Consider the following 17,127-nt stretch of genomic DNA (forward strand, 5'->3'; position numbering starts at 1 on the left):
TACAGCCAAAGAGACATTCAACATTGGATTCAACGATGCATTTGAAGATAATGTGGCATGGCAAAGACACAAAGCAGCCTTTACTACAAACGCTGAATAAATATCGTTTCTGCTTTTAAGAAGAACTTAGCAGGGCCAAAGGCAAATGCGAAGAGGATGCTGTGTGAAGGGGAAACAGAAAAGCAGGAGAAAGGGAAAAAAAGACTATGCTAGATTGTGGTCTCCTCTGAAAAACAGCTTTTAATCCAAGAGCTCCTCACAAAGATGCTGTTATCACACACATATAAGCTGCTCAGAATTTTTATCCCTCTCTTTTGAGGATAAAGATTCAAACCTTGCAGGTCTGATACAAACAAGGCTCCCGCTGATCTCAGTGGATATTTTGGTTGTGTAAAACCCTAAGGATGTGGTGTGATCTCTCTCAGATGACTTCCTTGGAATATTTTCCGTTTTCAGGAGTTAGCCAAACCACGCCTCTCTAGGGTTTCCACTGGGAATGGCTAGAAGCTCCCTGGGAAACAGGGGAACCTGGACATCCCCTGTGCAACAGTGGCCCCAGTTCCAGCGGCGCTGAGCCACCGTGGGGTTTCAGGACACGGTTAGTAACTCCCAATGGATAGCAGGGATAAAGCAACTAATCAAGCAGGACATGAAGGCTCTTAAATAGAGAACTCTGAATAAATGCAACAGTAGATACCAAAACCAAGATCTGAACTGGCTCTGCTATAAGCCAAGGTTAATACAGAAAATTGGTTTTCTCAGTAGAAACTACTAAAGAAATGTCTCTAGGACAAAAATTAAACATACCCCCAACCCCCCAAAAAAAACCACCAGAAGAGGAAACCATAGTGACTTGTCCCTGTCTACATTTAGCAGTAATCACATATTGGTATACCACTCTCAGTGAAGACATTTTTCCTAATACTCAGCCTAAACCTCCCCTGGTGCAAACTTGAGGCCATTTCCTCTTGTCCTGTCGCTAGTCACTTGAGATGATTTTATTTAACAAATATGACTTGTGCTTGTATATGGTGCTAAATAAAGCCTTTCACAGACAGCAAGGCAGCTTTACAGGCTCCCCACTACTGCCCCAAGGCTGAGCAACAACCAGCACCCACAAAGCAGGGTCAGCCCCGAGCCCGCCCTTCAGGGGACCTGCTGATGCCACGTGTCAGGCACAGAAGGCACAGAAGACAGAGCACTTCCTACCTCCTACCCACTACAAAATTATACAGTGTTTGGATTGCAAAATCATAGCGATGTCCCATTGCTACTAACCTGCATCAAATTTTAACTATTTTATCTTATAGTCAAAGCCGAAGGATGAGGGGAATGGCTAATTATAGTCTTACTCCCATACATCCTCCATGCCAAAACCATTGACTTTCACTTTAGACGATGGTTTTTATGGTGTCAGTTGTAAGTTTAAGAAATAAAACAAAATCCAAACCCTCACTGGGAAAATGCTAAGTCTTTTCATATTTGTCAGTGAATATGAAGAGCTCTTCCATTGGAAACACCAGAGCAAGGTGCAGGCAAACCAGCTTATGCATCTAGGAAAGCATTTCATGCATTCAAAATGTTATACAGACAGTCTGGTATGAAACGCATTCCGTTTCCTAAATAATTTGATACGTTAATTTGCAAAAATCTTGGCTTTAAAATACATATTTCTAAGCAAACTATTTAATTTTATTTTGCCTTTTTTCCCCAGGAAAAAAATTTGCCCGAACTGTTTTTTATGAAAGCACCGTTTTTTCAGAGATGCAATCATGTCAGCTGTGACAACGTTGCATGAAAACAGACCGCAGGCAAGGCTGTCTCTGTTCCAGCTCCACCTGCCAAATTCATTTATAACTACAGATTATAACATCAAACAAAATTGTATCATTAACTGAGAGATCACGGCCGTTTTACATGATTTTACAAATTGAGGCCCTAAACGGAACAAAGGTATTTACCTGTAAATATATGACTCCTGTACAAGACAGCGCATTTATGACAGTTTACAGTCTCTTTGAGATGATGTGAAGTGTGAAGCCCCTCCATCCCCAGCACAGACACACCCACCTTTGGCTTTGATTTTATACAACAGATTCCTACTAGATATTCACAGATAAATACTTCTTTCAGTGGCACCTTCAGTACACCAAAGGGAAACTCCCAGCTTGTTTGGCAAACAGAACTCAACAGGCAATTCATGCACCTAATGCTCACATTAGAAAATGCTTCTATTTATCCACAGAAATATTAGAAAAGGACATAAGCAAGGACAAGTTGTCCCCGTTAAGCATTAACTGACAGCCTCCAGGACAGGGACTGCTTAAAGTGTGATTTATTGAAGTGTGCGGTGTTTTTTTTTTTTAAGAGAGCAAGCCCAAAACAATGCTGCAGTGTACCGCAGGCACTGTGGCACAGCATCTGCAGAAGGAACCGTAACTCCAGAAGACAAAAATTGGCATGGAACAGTTCAGCTTTAACCCTTTATGCAACAGGGTCATTTTTCTTTTCGCTCCTTTTCTACTGACACTATTAATGGGAAATCAGAAGGCAAAAAAAAGAAAGAAAAACGGATTGTGATAAACAAGGTACTTGCACAGCAGAGGAGGAGGAAAGATAGCGGGGAAATCATTAAAATCTTTAGCTTTCACTGAAAAGCGAATGTGGAAGCTATTTCTAGCCCACAGATCTTGTCAATGATTTCCAGCACTGTCGGCCACACTCCTCCTCTTGAAAGTTCATCCTTCGGTGGTTTCCGTGACTCTGCTCTCGCTCAGTTCCCACTATCTTTATAATTATTCCCTAAATGCATCTTTCAGCTGCTGCTCCTAACCTTCCTGCGCCGCACGAGCTTGGCCTCGACAGCGGGCCAGCAGCATTTGCATAATGCTTCACGCCGGGGCAGCACCGCAGCCTCCAGCTCCAGCCGCAGGCTCAAAGATCACATCTTAGTGCACCTCAGACAGCTACTGCCTGCAAAAGAATGTGACCAAGTTCCTGTATCATTTTATCAGCAGAGAATAGTTATCACAGCATCCATACTCGCAAAAGAAGTCACTTCTCGAAGGACATCAGGTTTTTACATGGGAAAACAGCAGGGAGTAGTGGCTTGTCCAAGGTCCCTCAAGAAATTATCTGTGTAGGTGGGTACTGAAAAGAGATTTTTCTGAGTTGTAGCTTCCCTAGCTATAAGGCACAGTAACGGTCTGGATAGAGCTGCCTATATACAACTGCTGGCTTTGCAATCCTCTGCGTTTGCATGCAATAAAGACCCAGCTTTCTTCTGAAGGGCTTTGCCTCTCCCGCCATCCTTGGCGTTCAGAGAGTCCTTTCAGAGCAGATGACACGGGAGGTGTCCAGCAGAAGCCTGCTCGGTCTGGCAGTTACCTCCATACCCTCTCCCACCCCACAGGACAACCTTTGTTTTCCTAAAAACCTGATTTAACAGGAAAAAAAGATGACTTCCATTCTTCTTTAAAGGGAATCATTTTCTATTATCTTCAAGAAGTAAAATTTTTGCACATAATAGGCAACTCTTCTTCAGTTAATCCACGCAAATCAGTGGGAAGAAGAACAGGAAAATGGAAGTTAAATAACTAAAGATTTTGAAGAGGTCACGGAAGAAATAACTTCCCATTACAGAGCGCATTTACTGGAGAGATGTCAGTGTGCTAGTACAGAGAGAAATAATCTTCCATGCTGGAAACTAGTGTGAATTAGAGATGAAGATTTAGGCAAACAATACATGGGGAGGAACAGTAAAACAAAGAAAGGAAAAAGAAAGGAAGTAAAGATGACTAAGGTGAACGAACCGAGCAAAAAACTATTGAAAAAATATTCAACACACTACTTTGAAGAGATACACTGCTCAACAGCATTTGACAAGTTCACGTAATTGAGTTTTAAAACTTTCCTTGCTGTAAGTATCAAAAGCATCTGCACCAGGAATGAATGCACTTTTCCAATATTTAAAGATAGTGGAGAAAAAATAAATACAGTCACCACTCAGTCCCCAAGCTGAAGTTAATCAGCTTGCAGCCTCTGAGACTTCTCCATTTGGAACAAAAAAATATTAGCTAAAATTAATAGAATTTTATTATGCACCTAGTAATAAATGATTAATTTTCAGACTTCAAACAGATCCTGTTTTGTGGAGACCTACATTTCAAGCAGCTCAGCACAGTAGAAGTCCAACTTATTTTTTGTACAATAAGCAATTCATAAAAGGCAGGTTCAGAAGTTAAACATAAATGAAAATTAGCCTAACAAAAAAGAGCCCAGCTCACAGTGCTGTAAGACTGTGCTAATTACATTCTGGTTAACAGGACTGCAGCCATACAATTTACTGAGCCAAATTTAGTAGGAAAAGTAATAGAAATGCAGATTATTGGACTGATCTGTTTTGAAGACATTATCTTGGAAGGAGCACTGGATGCATGGGGAAAAGGCCAGCGTGCTAACCTGCCCCATGGCCTCCAGCTCTGGAACGGTGCCAACGAGCTGGGAGCCTGAGAAATACCCTGAACATTTGGAGGACACATAGCTCCGTCCCGGACGCCACCAAGAAACCAGATCTTGTGTTCCCAAAAGTGCTGTGGGTCTTGCCTCATCTCTGTGGGTTTGCTTTTCCATCCTCAAAACTCCCCCTTCCTCCTTCTACCCTCCCTTCAGAAGTCCACCTTGGCCAAACAGCCAATCTTTTCTAATGATCTTTTCTGCTTTGCGAGAGGCAGCTAAAATAAACATTTTTTAAAATAGCTCGACACTTGGACAAGGGTCTCCATGACGGATAGAGCAGTACAGCCCTACCCAGAGAGGGTACGAGTACAGGTCAGAACCAGAGAGAAAAGCTGCGTTTTCTAGTTTTGCTGTACTTTTCCTTTCCGTGCAGTTGTCTACCGGGAGCAGAGGGAAACAGCTTCAAAATTGCAACAAGAGCTCCTCCCCATCTCAACTCTCTTCTTTCTTCCCCAAAGTTGCATGCAAATAAAGACAATGGTTTGAACGAAATATTTATATTATTTTTCCTCTTTTCTTGTTCTGGCTATTTACAAAAGGTCCTAGAAAAAGGGATAGATAGACTATCATCACAGCAATGAGGTCCAAGTCCTTTTACCCCAAACCTGAAACCTGTGTGAATCTCAGCACTACAACATCTCGGCAGTCTGTGCTACTTCATTCACAATTTTGCAAAACTCATGGAGAACCAAAATATGCAAGCTTATTTACTCATTTATTTTTTCACGGCTTGCCTCTCAAGTCCAGTCTCACAAACACTTGAAGTAAAGTTTTACTTCAAGTTCATTCTGATCCAGAGCTCAGAGGGGCCAGTCCTCAAACTGCCCAAAAGAGGAGCTTCTGCACAGATTTACCTTCAACTCTTGGGTATCATCTGTGACAAAATACTGAACTCAACAGCTTCTAAAACATATAGAGCTTCAACATTTTGAAATATCATTTCAACTCCATTTTACAAACCTCGGAGTTAATTTAGAAGATATTATGTTCTCCATGACAACAAATTCAAGTTCATGATTTGTTCTCTTAGGTATAAAAAGGTGGTTAAAAACACTCATGGTTGTGTCTAGCTGGCCTACAGCTATGCTTTAATAAGATAAGTTAGGACAAAATGTTGCATATCTAATGCACCTCCAAGGTTTAAAAGGGAGATAAAAAAAGTCAGCCATACAAGTCCTTCAAAACTTATTAAAGTCAAAGTTATTTAAGGTATGTTAGAAATGCTGCCTACTTTAAAATCTGGCTTTGACTGAATGTGCTTTTACTACTTCTAGCCCTTCCCACCTGATGGGCAGTGGTCATTTCAAATTCCTGTAGCTGCTGCATAGCTGAGAATGAAGTGACCTTTGCTCAGGTGATGTGGTCGGTATCCTCCAAATCGCTCCGCTGCTGAGGCTAATATTCAGTGAAGTTGGTATTTCACAGAAATTTCAAGTGGCTGCCTGTATATATAATAAATACCTTTACCACCATGCACCGTCTGGCTGCATTCATTGTCCGCTGGTGAACTTCACCATTTCAGCAGCTTTTCTAGAATACAGGACCACGTTATAAGTCAGACTTTGCAATAAGATACGAAATTACAGCAAGAACAAAGGTAATTTTCTGTTAACTGCGTAACTATATATCTAAATATACTTATGAAAAAGAACTTGTGCTTGTGTTGAACATCTCCCTTGGGCAGGAGGAAAAAAAGAAATCCTGTTATTTCAAAAGCTGCAATTATTTAGCAGTCATAGTGAATTCAGCACCAGCTTGTTTATGCAGTTCCTATGAACGATGATGCAGCCAGCGTCTAAATTGAGTTCGCTCTTTCCCCCGGCACAGCGAACTGTTTGTCTAAGCTAATAAATGTATATATTAACCCAGCCACCTCGTAGGAAGCCTGTTCTATGCTCTGTTCAATATTTTCTAGTTAAACTAATCGGAACCATTTGCTCAAAAGACTTTTGAGAGCCTCTCCCTCGCAACTGGAATATACATACTTCATACGCTGAATTTGAGCAGTCTCGAAGTCCCAAGTGGTTTTAACAGATCGCCACCACTGCGAGCTGTAAATACTTTCCCAGCAAGCCGCAAGTGTACCACTGAAGCCAACATAAAACACTTTCAGGAATCTGAAGAATAGCAAAAGCTGGGAAAAGCCATGGGAATACCGCTTAAATATATTCGTTACGAGTAACAGACATTTTTCAGTCTTGGACACTCTCCTGCCTTCTTTTTTAATAATTGAATTTTGGCAGCTGCATTAATTCGTGTTAACTATGTAGTTTAATGGGAACTACCCCATAACTGAGTGCAGTAATCAAACCGATGGCCAATCACTCTTGTCACGCTGAATCAAACCAGAGCCAGAAGGCAAAGGGAACAAAAAAAGGTCTAATGAATGCTGCCATTCATCTTGTGTTATAGAAAGTTCGGGGAATCACAACGGCATGTACGCGTGCTGATGCCAACTCCCCTCTCAACTGTGAAACTCTGCCCTAACTCCGATTTTAAAGATGTGACATTTCGGAGAAAAAAAAAGATTTTGCCCTCTATCAACAAAATTACTCTGCTCATGATAAAAGGGATGATGAGAAAATCAGGCTGGAAGGGGATCCTGAGAAATCACAGCACACCCCACTGCCCCACCTGCTTTCATTTACACACGCCTGATAACTGCCTGTGCAACCTGTTCTTAAAACTATGCACGCGTGTTTGCAAACTAAAAGAAGTTTTAATACACAGACCAAAAAAGTAATTTACTTTCAAATGACACGAGTGTGCTGTGCAATGAGATCTACATATTTTGACTGTCTTACCCAAGTACCAGGGTGACTCACTCGCAAGCACTTTGCTGCAGAAAGTGCTCTGGAGAGCTCTGGAATTGAGAGCAAACCACTCCAAGGGCAATAGAAACCACTTCTTTTGTTACAATATATATTCATGCGGTTCTCAATTTATAGTACAAGAGATAAAAGATTATTCACAGAAGTAACCCAGCTGTAGGCTCTTCTCTCCACTGAGACAAAGAAACAAACTAGGAAGTCAGAGCTGAGCAGCCAAGGGTCAGGTTAAGTATCGGGCACCACTCCTCTCTGAGGAAGCTTTCTGCCTAACACATCATAGTTTTAAAAAGAGAAAAAAACCACACTTTGGTTTTTTGTTTTTTAAAGCAAGCTGTTTGAAATGTATGGAGACATCTGTTGTTTTCATTTCTCAAATCCGGCCAGCAATATGGGGAAACACTCTTTTCATTTGAGTCGTCTTTGCTTGTTGTTTTCCATTTTTTTGGGGAAGTATGTAACATGGTCTCCTTATTGGAAATAGCATGGTGCTAAACCATGCTAATATATTCATTTAATACCATACTATGAAAAATCCCTAGTGTTATTATATTACATGTTCACAGAAACAGCTGGATGCTACAAGGAGATGCCATTGCTGAGGAGCCGCACAGTGAAAGAAAACATACCTTTTCCCTGGGTTTTGTTGTGGTTTGTCTTATCCTGTTTAATGCTCAGAAAAGAGAGACTTAATACCTACTTAAATGTAAATATCAAGATGCAGTAAAACTAGTGTTACGCAACAATTACACAGTTATAAAGTACTAATGCTCGTACTTGTGAAAGACAGGGAATTTATAAATAAAATAAGTATTTTTTTTAATACCAATATACATGAAAAGTTGGTGAGACAGCAGCTATAGGTCTTCCGGTATCATATATGGCTCAGTCCTGTCACTGAAGCTAAGCTTTTCCCACTACCTCTAATGCACAAGACCCACATCCTCCACTTTCAGCTTTACATATCAACACTGTTCAAAAACCTTCTGTACAACACAGTTTTAAAGGAGATATTTAGTGGTAAAAGGAGATATTTGGTGGCAAAATTTTGAGAAGCACATTGGACCTCGAAGGAGGTTCTTAAGGTTGGGCACTTCAGCTCCCAAACCTCGCTGAAGGTCAAGCTGACCCATAACAGCTAACCCACATTTTCACGCCAAAGACTTTTCACTGAGTCCACGTTACCAGTAACTTTTGCATACACGATGCACAGCTCCCCTGCGTGTTACTCAACTCAAGGTCATATTTAAAAAACAAAGCAAGAAGCAAGCAAGCAAACAGCAAAAATAAAAAGGATTTCTGTCTCCAAAGGGTAAGTAGCTTCTCGGTATTGCTCAGGGTCCAAACTGGCTCCCAAAGTTATTTAGGCACTTCTCTAAATCTCATTTAGCACCTATGCCCATAAGCACAAATCGATCTCCAGAAATTTATGCAAAGCCCTACAGAGCCTAGAGCCAAAACAGAAAACTTAAGTTAGAGATGGCTGAAGCAGGTAGCTGGGACAGCAAACCGTGCCATCGCCTGTTGGGATGGGGAACATCTCCGTTGGTCCCATGCTGCATTCAAGAGTTACACTGGCAGGACGGCGCACGGCATTACTCTCCTTGCGGTCACTGCGATGGCTCTGCACGTGAACGCACCACCCCGCTCAATGTTTCTGGCAGCAGAAAAGCTCCCTCATCAGAAAGAAACTAGCTTTTTGAACAAGCTATTTGGCAGAATCTCTCTGCAACTATCACAGGCTGATCCACAAAATGATAAGTTTAAAAATCAGACTATGCATAGATCTGGTATAGTTAACTTCGCAACGGTCACTCTCCTGTGGATTCAAAGGGATTTTTGTATGAACATTTTTACCCTTAAACATAAACCTGTAGATCATACCCAGACACAGCAATTTTCCTACGATCAGCCAAGTGAGCATCAGTATCGCAGAGCTTGTTAGGTATATTTATTTTTAATAGGATTGAATTTAAACACCATTATCAGAAAATGGCAACATCAGAGTTTCACTCAAGTGCTTTTTACAAGTGTCAGGTGCTGAATAAGTATTTGATACTCATGATGCATTAACAAGAATTACATTTCCAGAATGGGCCGAATTAGCCACTCAACTCCCATTCCATCCACGGCAATAAAAATTAGCTGACTGTCCTTCAATCGCGCACCATTACCAGGATTATTCGCGGACTCCATTAAAGGAAAAATCACTCAGAACACACTCTTCAAACTGCTCTAAAAGCAAAGTAAGATATTAAACAGGACTAGAAAAAAAAATAACTATACGGAATTGTCAAAAATCAGACTGCTGTTCATTCCAGTCCAGCCTCGCTGCCAGTACTAGCCAGTATCAACAGCATCAGAGTAAGCTGGGAGAAAGTTTGTGGTAAATAGGTATAGAATAATACATGCTTATATTATGTCATTAAATAATATAATAATTATACATAATTATTATATTCTATTACTATATGGAAGTGGATGCTTCTTCCCCTAAGAAGATTAAGTCAACCCTGAAGTTCACGCACACAAATATAAATATATACACACATATATATGGATCTTCTGTCTATATATATATAAATACACACACAGAGAAAAGAGACTGTTGAAATTCTATTTTCTATGCTTTTCAATGTGCTTCTATCCAATAAAACAATACCAAATCTTGACTCAATCTACAGTTCTGATTGTCCCAAAGCTACACTCTGATAGGAAGCTCCACAGATTAATATAACGCTGTTTAAAAGGGAAAAATAAATAATTTCATCAGCTTTAAATTTGCAGCAGAGATGTTAGCACTTGTGCCTACTCAAATATTTTGTCTCTCAAGGGCATTCAGTCATGACATGAGTTTCTTGACTCACCGAGGGTGCTGGATAAGCCAGTCATTCTGCTCAGACCACTTGGTTGAACTGCTTTATGTAGTCTAAAATATATTTAAAAAAAAAATAAAATCCATCAAAGCACCAAGCATCTTCACACGTAAAAAGAAAACTGCAGAAATTTCTGCAAAACTCTGCTGATTCCGGTACTTGCACTGACTCAGCATGATTGCAGCAGTGCCAGGCATTTATCTACACATATGCTATCTTGTACCCCGTCTTCAAGTCTCTTATTAATAAAATACTCTTCACACATCAGTATCAGCAAGGACAGCCCCTTTGCCCCCACCATCCCTCAAAAGTGGTGCCGCCCTTATGTTTTTGTCTCTTCAACTGCACCACTCCAGAAGGCAAAACAAATCTGAGATCAAGAGAAACAGAGGAACTTACAGTAAAAACCTGTCAGGGCTCAGCCAGCTTTGCCATAGACAACCGGTGGCACTACGTGGTGCTTTGCAGTTTATGCAAGCACAGATCCCCGTTAGCGCCAAGAATTCATCATTACCGTCATAGGGTTACACAGCTCTGCTAGTACTCTGATTTTTACTTTTTTAACTTAAAAAAAAAAATCCTTGAAGGGAGTACTAATGTTTTGAGATTGGCTAGAGGGTACCCCATAACGTTATTTTACTGTCACTACTTGTATTTAGCACCGCGCGACCTTACTATGCTTTCTGTTAGCAACACAACGGTAGGTAACTGATTTCAAAGGGAAGTGTTTCAGCTTCAGTTACATACTTTAAATACTCTCCAAATGTTTTTTTCCTGGATGGAAAATACAACTGGCTTCGGTGAAGCCATTGAAAGCTATTGATTAGGTAATACATTTTTTTTTTTAATTCTCTAAATAAATGGGAGTGAACACAGAAAGATATATTGATCCATCTAGTCCAGCACCTTCATCTTAGAAAGCCTGGTTACATTTCAGCAGGTAAACCCAGTATTACCAACAGAGTTTGGGTTGCCGGTCTCACATCAATACCCTGAAAAAGAAATCTTTTCCCAACGTCTAATTTAAATATTTGACTTCCATATTTTTCAGGTGACAGTACCATTAATTTTCTCTCATCTCAGTGAGAACTAGATATCTCGATACCATCAACCTTCTGGAAAAGGGCATAAGAACAACACATTGGACACTTCATAGAATCGTTTAGGTTGGAAAAGACCCTTAAGATCGAGTCCAACTGTAAACCTAACACTGCCAAGTCCACCACTAAACCATGTCCCTGAGCACCACATCCACGTGTCTTTTAAATACCTCCAGGGATGGGGACTCCACCACCTCCCTGGGCAGCCTCTTCCAGTGCTTCACCACTCTCTCAGTGAAGAAATTTTTCCTAATATCCAGCCTAAACCTCCGCTGGCACAACTTGTGGCCATTTCCTCTTCTCCTATCATTTGTCACTTGGAAAACGGGACTTCCCTCTGCTTGACTGGACAGAGGAGCTGTAGGGGTGGAAAACCTACGTCGCCATGTCACAGACTCAAAGTTATACCTGGCAAGAAATATAATGAATGGTATCAATGTTTCCATTTACACCGACTTTTCAGTATTGAAACTTATCAGGAAAACAAATGGGAGAGACGCTTTGCTTTGGGGAGAGATTGGGTTTTATATTCATTTGTCTCATTTTTGCCTGAAGTAAACCATCATGAGATTTATTGTAGATTACTGTGCTGCTTTATCTGCCTGCTGCCACATACATATGCCCTGTTCCAAAAAGAAGTATAAACTCAGAGCAGAGGATAATTAAATAGCCTATTCTGTATTTGGTTTCTTCAACAAGATAGCAAGACATGAGCAAGTTTGATTTACCCCACAGTGTGGGATCACAGAGGAACAGATCCTCAGGTTACTCACATTTTCTTGGCTTCACCAGATTCGGCAGAGCTGCTGCAACGCCAGAGAATCACAGAATCATTAAGGTTGGAAAGGACCTGTGAGATCATCAAGTTCAACCATCACCCCAATGCCACCATGCCCACTAAACCATGTCCCACAGTGCCACATCCACATGTTTTTTGAACACCTCCAGGGATGGTGACTCCTCGACCTCCCTGGGCAGCCTGTTCCAATGCTTCACCACTCTCTCAGGAAAGAAGTTTTTCCTAATATCCAGTTTAAAACTCTCCTGGCGCAACTTGAGGCCACTTCCTCTTGTCCTGCTGCTAGTCACTTGGGAGAAGAGACCAACACCCACCTCTCTGCAACCCCCTCTCAGGTAATTGTAGAGAGCAATAAGGATGTCCACCCACTGAAGATCTACCAGCTTCTCTACAGGTTTACAATACTCCTGGAAATTATTTTTCAATGAGTATATACCAATAGGGTACATCACTGGGTTTGACTTTTAACATTAGCAATAGACTATAACTCCTTTTGTAAATATTTCAGGACTTGATGATCTTAAAGGTCTTTTCCAACATAACTGATTCTATGACTGGTGCATTTGTGCGAGATCAGCTTAAGCAGTGCTCACAAAGGAAATGTTAGAAGGCTTCTCATTTTTCATGCTTTCACTGCTGTGTCAAACCATGTTATGGTGATGCAGGCTTCCTTCTTAATACTACTCTCTACCTAAGTGATTCACACACAACACCACGATGCACGTCTGCTTTATCCAGTGCTTTCCATGACCTTGATCTCTGAATAACCATTCTGCTAGAGGAATTTATGCAGCAGAGTCAGAAGTAAAACTGGTTTGACCAAGATGCAAGGGGCTCAAAATCGTTCATTCTTGTCAAAAAGACCTAGGTGATTTTATAAGCCACTTGTCTCATGTGGCCTTACCTTTGATGTAGCTTTTCTTCCACAATGGCAAACAAAACTAGTGCTAAAACCACTTCATATTAAAAACTTGCTAGTAAAAGGCATTTGCATAGAAAAAAATGCTTCCAAATTGCAGTCAGGTTATTTGTAGCTTATACATATGGATGTTCGGTAGAAGTTAGCAACAGTGTTTTTCTGCAAACACTGTCTCTTTCAGATCCAGGGTTTTTTTTTTGCTTTTTGCTACTGCTTTCTCTTACTTTAGGCAATGACCTAAAGTTATCTCCAGCCAGTATTCCTGACCCAATGCTACTGGAAAACTGTTCCCTTCTCTGGTCCTCCTTAAGGGACATTTTAGGAAAAGAAAATCAAAAAATGTATTACCTCTATCTTAATCCATTTAAAAATAGCTGACTCAGGCATAGATAGTGTAATTCTGAACATATGCATTATTATGCAAAGAATAGTTGATATAACTCTCAATCTCAGAAGCAGCAATGCTCTTCCCCTGCCGTATCAACACGGTTAGAGCTATAGTTTGGTCTTTGATGCAATTAAGGGCAGTCCAAATACTAAGCAGGAAGATAAATTATGTAGGACAGCATATCAGCAAATCTATTAATTCAGTTACGACCACCTACAGAAAACCGGGTTTATAGAATTAGACCTCTCCTAAATCTCTACCAGGACCTGAAAACCCAGGCATGTATCCCACTGCCAAACAGGGCTGCAAACAGAGTGAGATCCCACGAGTAGGTATAGGGCATGGAAAACTTTTTCCCTGGATTTATACCACCTCCAGAACATTTAGGGAGTTGGGGTAGGGGGATTTCTTTGCTAAACAGCTAGGCAGACTTTCAGGCTCGCTGAACAAAACATGAAACAAAGAAGCTACATAAAAAACCCTCAAAGGCCAAAAAGGGAACAAGCCCAAAATACACTTCTGAAAGCTTGAAAATATTTAGAAAAATAATTGTAGTTGACCCTGGTTAACACATTTAATCAGCTTCAAACACTTGTTTAAACACTAAGCTCTCTAAAGCTACCGAGCATGCAGACAATTTATATAGTAACTAGGTAATCTGCACCGGACCTTTTAATTTTCATTACACAGGGAGATGTGGCTGAAATATTGCCAAAAGGCCACGATACAAAATTAAAATTTAGCAAAACACATCATCCCTTCTTGCAAATTCATTCACCTCTTGCAATTTTAGGTTTATGTCCAATGCAGAAGGGGTTATTTTTAGCTCTTTAAAAGAACTACCAGGAACACCATTGTGAAACTCTGTTTCTTGCAAATAGCCTCATTATTTAAAAGATCAAAAGCATCTTGCTTCCACGTGATGTAACTAACTTTGATCTGATGTTGTCTACTCAGACTTCAGAGGAGATAATTATTGGACTTCGTTTTTTTGCACTCAGACTGCAAAAGTCCCATCCCTCTTCACACTACAGATACATTAACAATTACAGGATTACAGCAATATTATAAAATGCGAGTCTTGCAACAAAATACTGATGGGCAATTTACAGTTTGTTAAATAAACAAGCATATCAACTCTAAGGAAACACACAGAAATAGCTGCGTTCGTATCCAGCCGAAGAAGAAAATTAAACTAGCGAATAATTATTCTGTTTACAAGGTGTTAACGATTACATGAGAAACTTTGGCACATTTGAGAGTTTCCTCCTGGTAAGGATGGATTCAACAACTAAACAGGTTCTGAGCAAGTTTGTAGCCCTGGTATATTGCTCTGGGAAGACAGATATCAGGGGACTGCCATCATCACCTCTCCAGTTTAGTCACGTAATTTCTTCTGAATCCTTTGAACATTTTCTTTTATTAATACAAACATACATGAACACGATGTTTCATTTTCACTTAAGCCTGTCACAAATGAGCAATCTACTCATGAAAATAAGAAACATACGTCAATACCGTGCCTAAGATACAGCTCCAGTTTTTTTCATCTGTTCCATAGCTGTGAATTCCACGTGCGAACAGAAACTTTACCAAAGAAACCTCTTATCAACCAACAGGGTGAATACAATTGCATTGTGCCACGGCAATGCAGTTTTGGTTTCCCCTTGAGACTGCAAAGAGTCCATAGTCGTGGCATCTCTCATCTTTGCACTGGGGTCTAGTTTCATTCTTAGCACTATCTTGGTATTCTGTCGTTTTCTTCTGGATATTTTCATCATCTTATATTCACCCTCACAGTTGTGTCATATTGCCATCGCATACTGCTCAACGTGCATGAAAATTTATGTACCTTTAATTTCTACATGACACGCTTACAGCGGAGGCATAAGGAGGCCAAAGCTAGATGCATTACAGACTGAATGCAGACAGGAATACATTTTTCAAAAGGTACGTAAAGGACTTAGATGCAAAACTCCCACTAATTTTCACGAGAACTACATGGTCAGAAACTATCTATGCAATAATGTATGCAACAATACTCCAGACACAATCGCTCTTACCAATAGATATTGCAGTCTATTGTTGGGGTGAAATATCAGTGTAATTTATTTCTACTTCTCAAACAGCAATTAGTCCCCTGCTGAACATTAGATTTGAAATCAACATATTTCAGTACGGCAAATAAAGTATATCACCCAACAACTTACCTGCCTTTTCAATATTTGATTACTTATAATGAAAACAATACCATAATAAATGAACTTCCACAATTATAAAGCCACATTTTTTTTTCCTTTATCCAGTAAAACAATGTATTACATTAATGTACCTAAAGAAATAGAACTGAACCCTCCATCACCAGTAATTATTATATTTTATTATAGCTTGATAAAAGAATATTGTTATACAAGCACTGAATATCCTATAATCCAAATTAAGGCTCTATTCACTAAGGAAAGTATTTTTCACGCATAAGCTTTAAAGCCAGAATGCAAAATGAACAGCGCATTAAAATATGTTATTGTTTGACTAAGTATTAACTATGTCATTCTTTAGATCCGCCTGAATAACACTAATGTACTCTGCTATTGTTCAATGGTTTAAAGAAGGAAGAAAAAAAGGCAGCTATTAGATTTAAACATATTTCAGATTCCATTAATATTTGCCCATGAGGAAGGAGCGTGAGGGAGGTTCTGTCAAGAGGGCGCTTTCAGAAGATTTAACAGTGGGAACCCTTAGAGCATCACTGCTGAGCGAGGACTTCCATGTATTTACTTGGACTTTTGTTAAGTTGGTGAGATGCTGCTGAATACATTGATTTTTCTTATCTTAGCATATTAACTGTTCATGACGTTAAAAAGAAAGCAGCTCCAAACCTGCTTTTCAACCCACTGTGCTTGACATCGGTGCACAATGGCGACATCCATTGTAATGCCAAAAATAAGGCTTCAGGAAAAAGAAATAAAGGGAAAGGACCACGTACAGAAGGCAGCAGCAATTAGCATCTGATACCGTAAGACGTTTGGCAACAGCAAGGTTATCGGGCATAGTGGGAGGTATTCCAAGATTTACAGGATTTGGTTTCCATGGGTGTGAATACCTGATCAAAGCAGGGAAGGGACTTGTACTGTTTGGAGTTACCTGGAGTTCTGAAAATTAAGTCATTCTGGAAAAGAGGTTAATTAAAAATGTCCTTGGAAAAGCAAAGTGGGTGCAGTTGATGTACTCACCCATCACTGACAGCTCTGCAGAGCCACTGCTGTTCTCATTTTTATAGGTGACTACACACGTGTACGTCCCGGAATCGTCGTCAGTCACGTTCGATATGAGTAGGTTACTGCCAGCCAGTAATGAATACTTTTTGGACCTGAAACATTGATAACACATGTCCGCAATGTGTTAAGGTGCTATCTCTATCTAGGAAAATACACACAGTAAATTACGCTGCAAGTAATTCTCAGCTGAGATTTTTGCTGCTAATAGCTTTACACTTCCATATTAAATACCAGCCAGGTGACATTTATGATCAAATTCCACCCTTGGATTTGGTGCAGAGATGAGTTATAGCAGCAGGTTAAGAGACACATCTAGTCTCATTATTATTTAGGAGGAAAACCTCCAAGTCCACCCCACTGAATTTAAAGCATTACTCAGTGATTTGCCTTTACTTCGCTCAAGGAAACGGAGCGTTAGATA

The 17,127-nt window shown here is 40.2% G+C and overlaps 1 protein-coding gene across 1 annotated transcript in view; it reads right to left on the minus strand.

Annotated features, from left to right (window-relative positions):
- Positions 1 to 17,127, minus strand: part of DCC (DCC netrin 1 receptor) — a 362,206-nt gene that overhangs the window by 274,188 nt on the left and 70,891 nt on the right. The window contains exon 4 of the mRNA XM_059833384.1: positions 16,662 to 16,798. Within this exon, the coding sequence (XP_059689367.1) occupies positions 16,662 to 16,798 (137 nt within the window). The remainder of the gene's footprint in view (positions 1 to 16,661; positions 16,799 to 17,127) is intronic.

The sequence above is a fragment of the Gavia stellata genome, chromosome Z, assembly GCF_030936135.1.
Source record: "Gavia stellata isolate bGavSte3 chromosome Z, bGavSte3.hap2, whole genome shotgun sequence".
Classification (NCBI taxonomy): domain Eukaryota; kingdom Metazoa; phylum Chordata; class Aves; order Gaviiformes; family Gaviidae; genus Gavia; species Gavia stellata.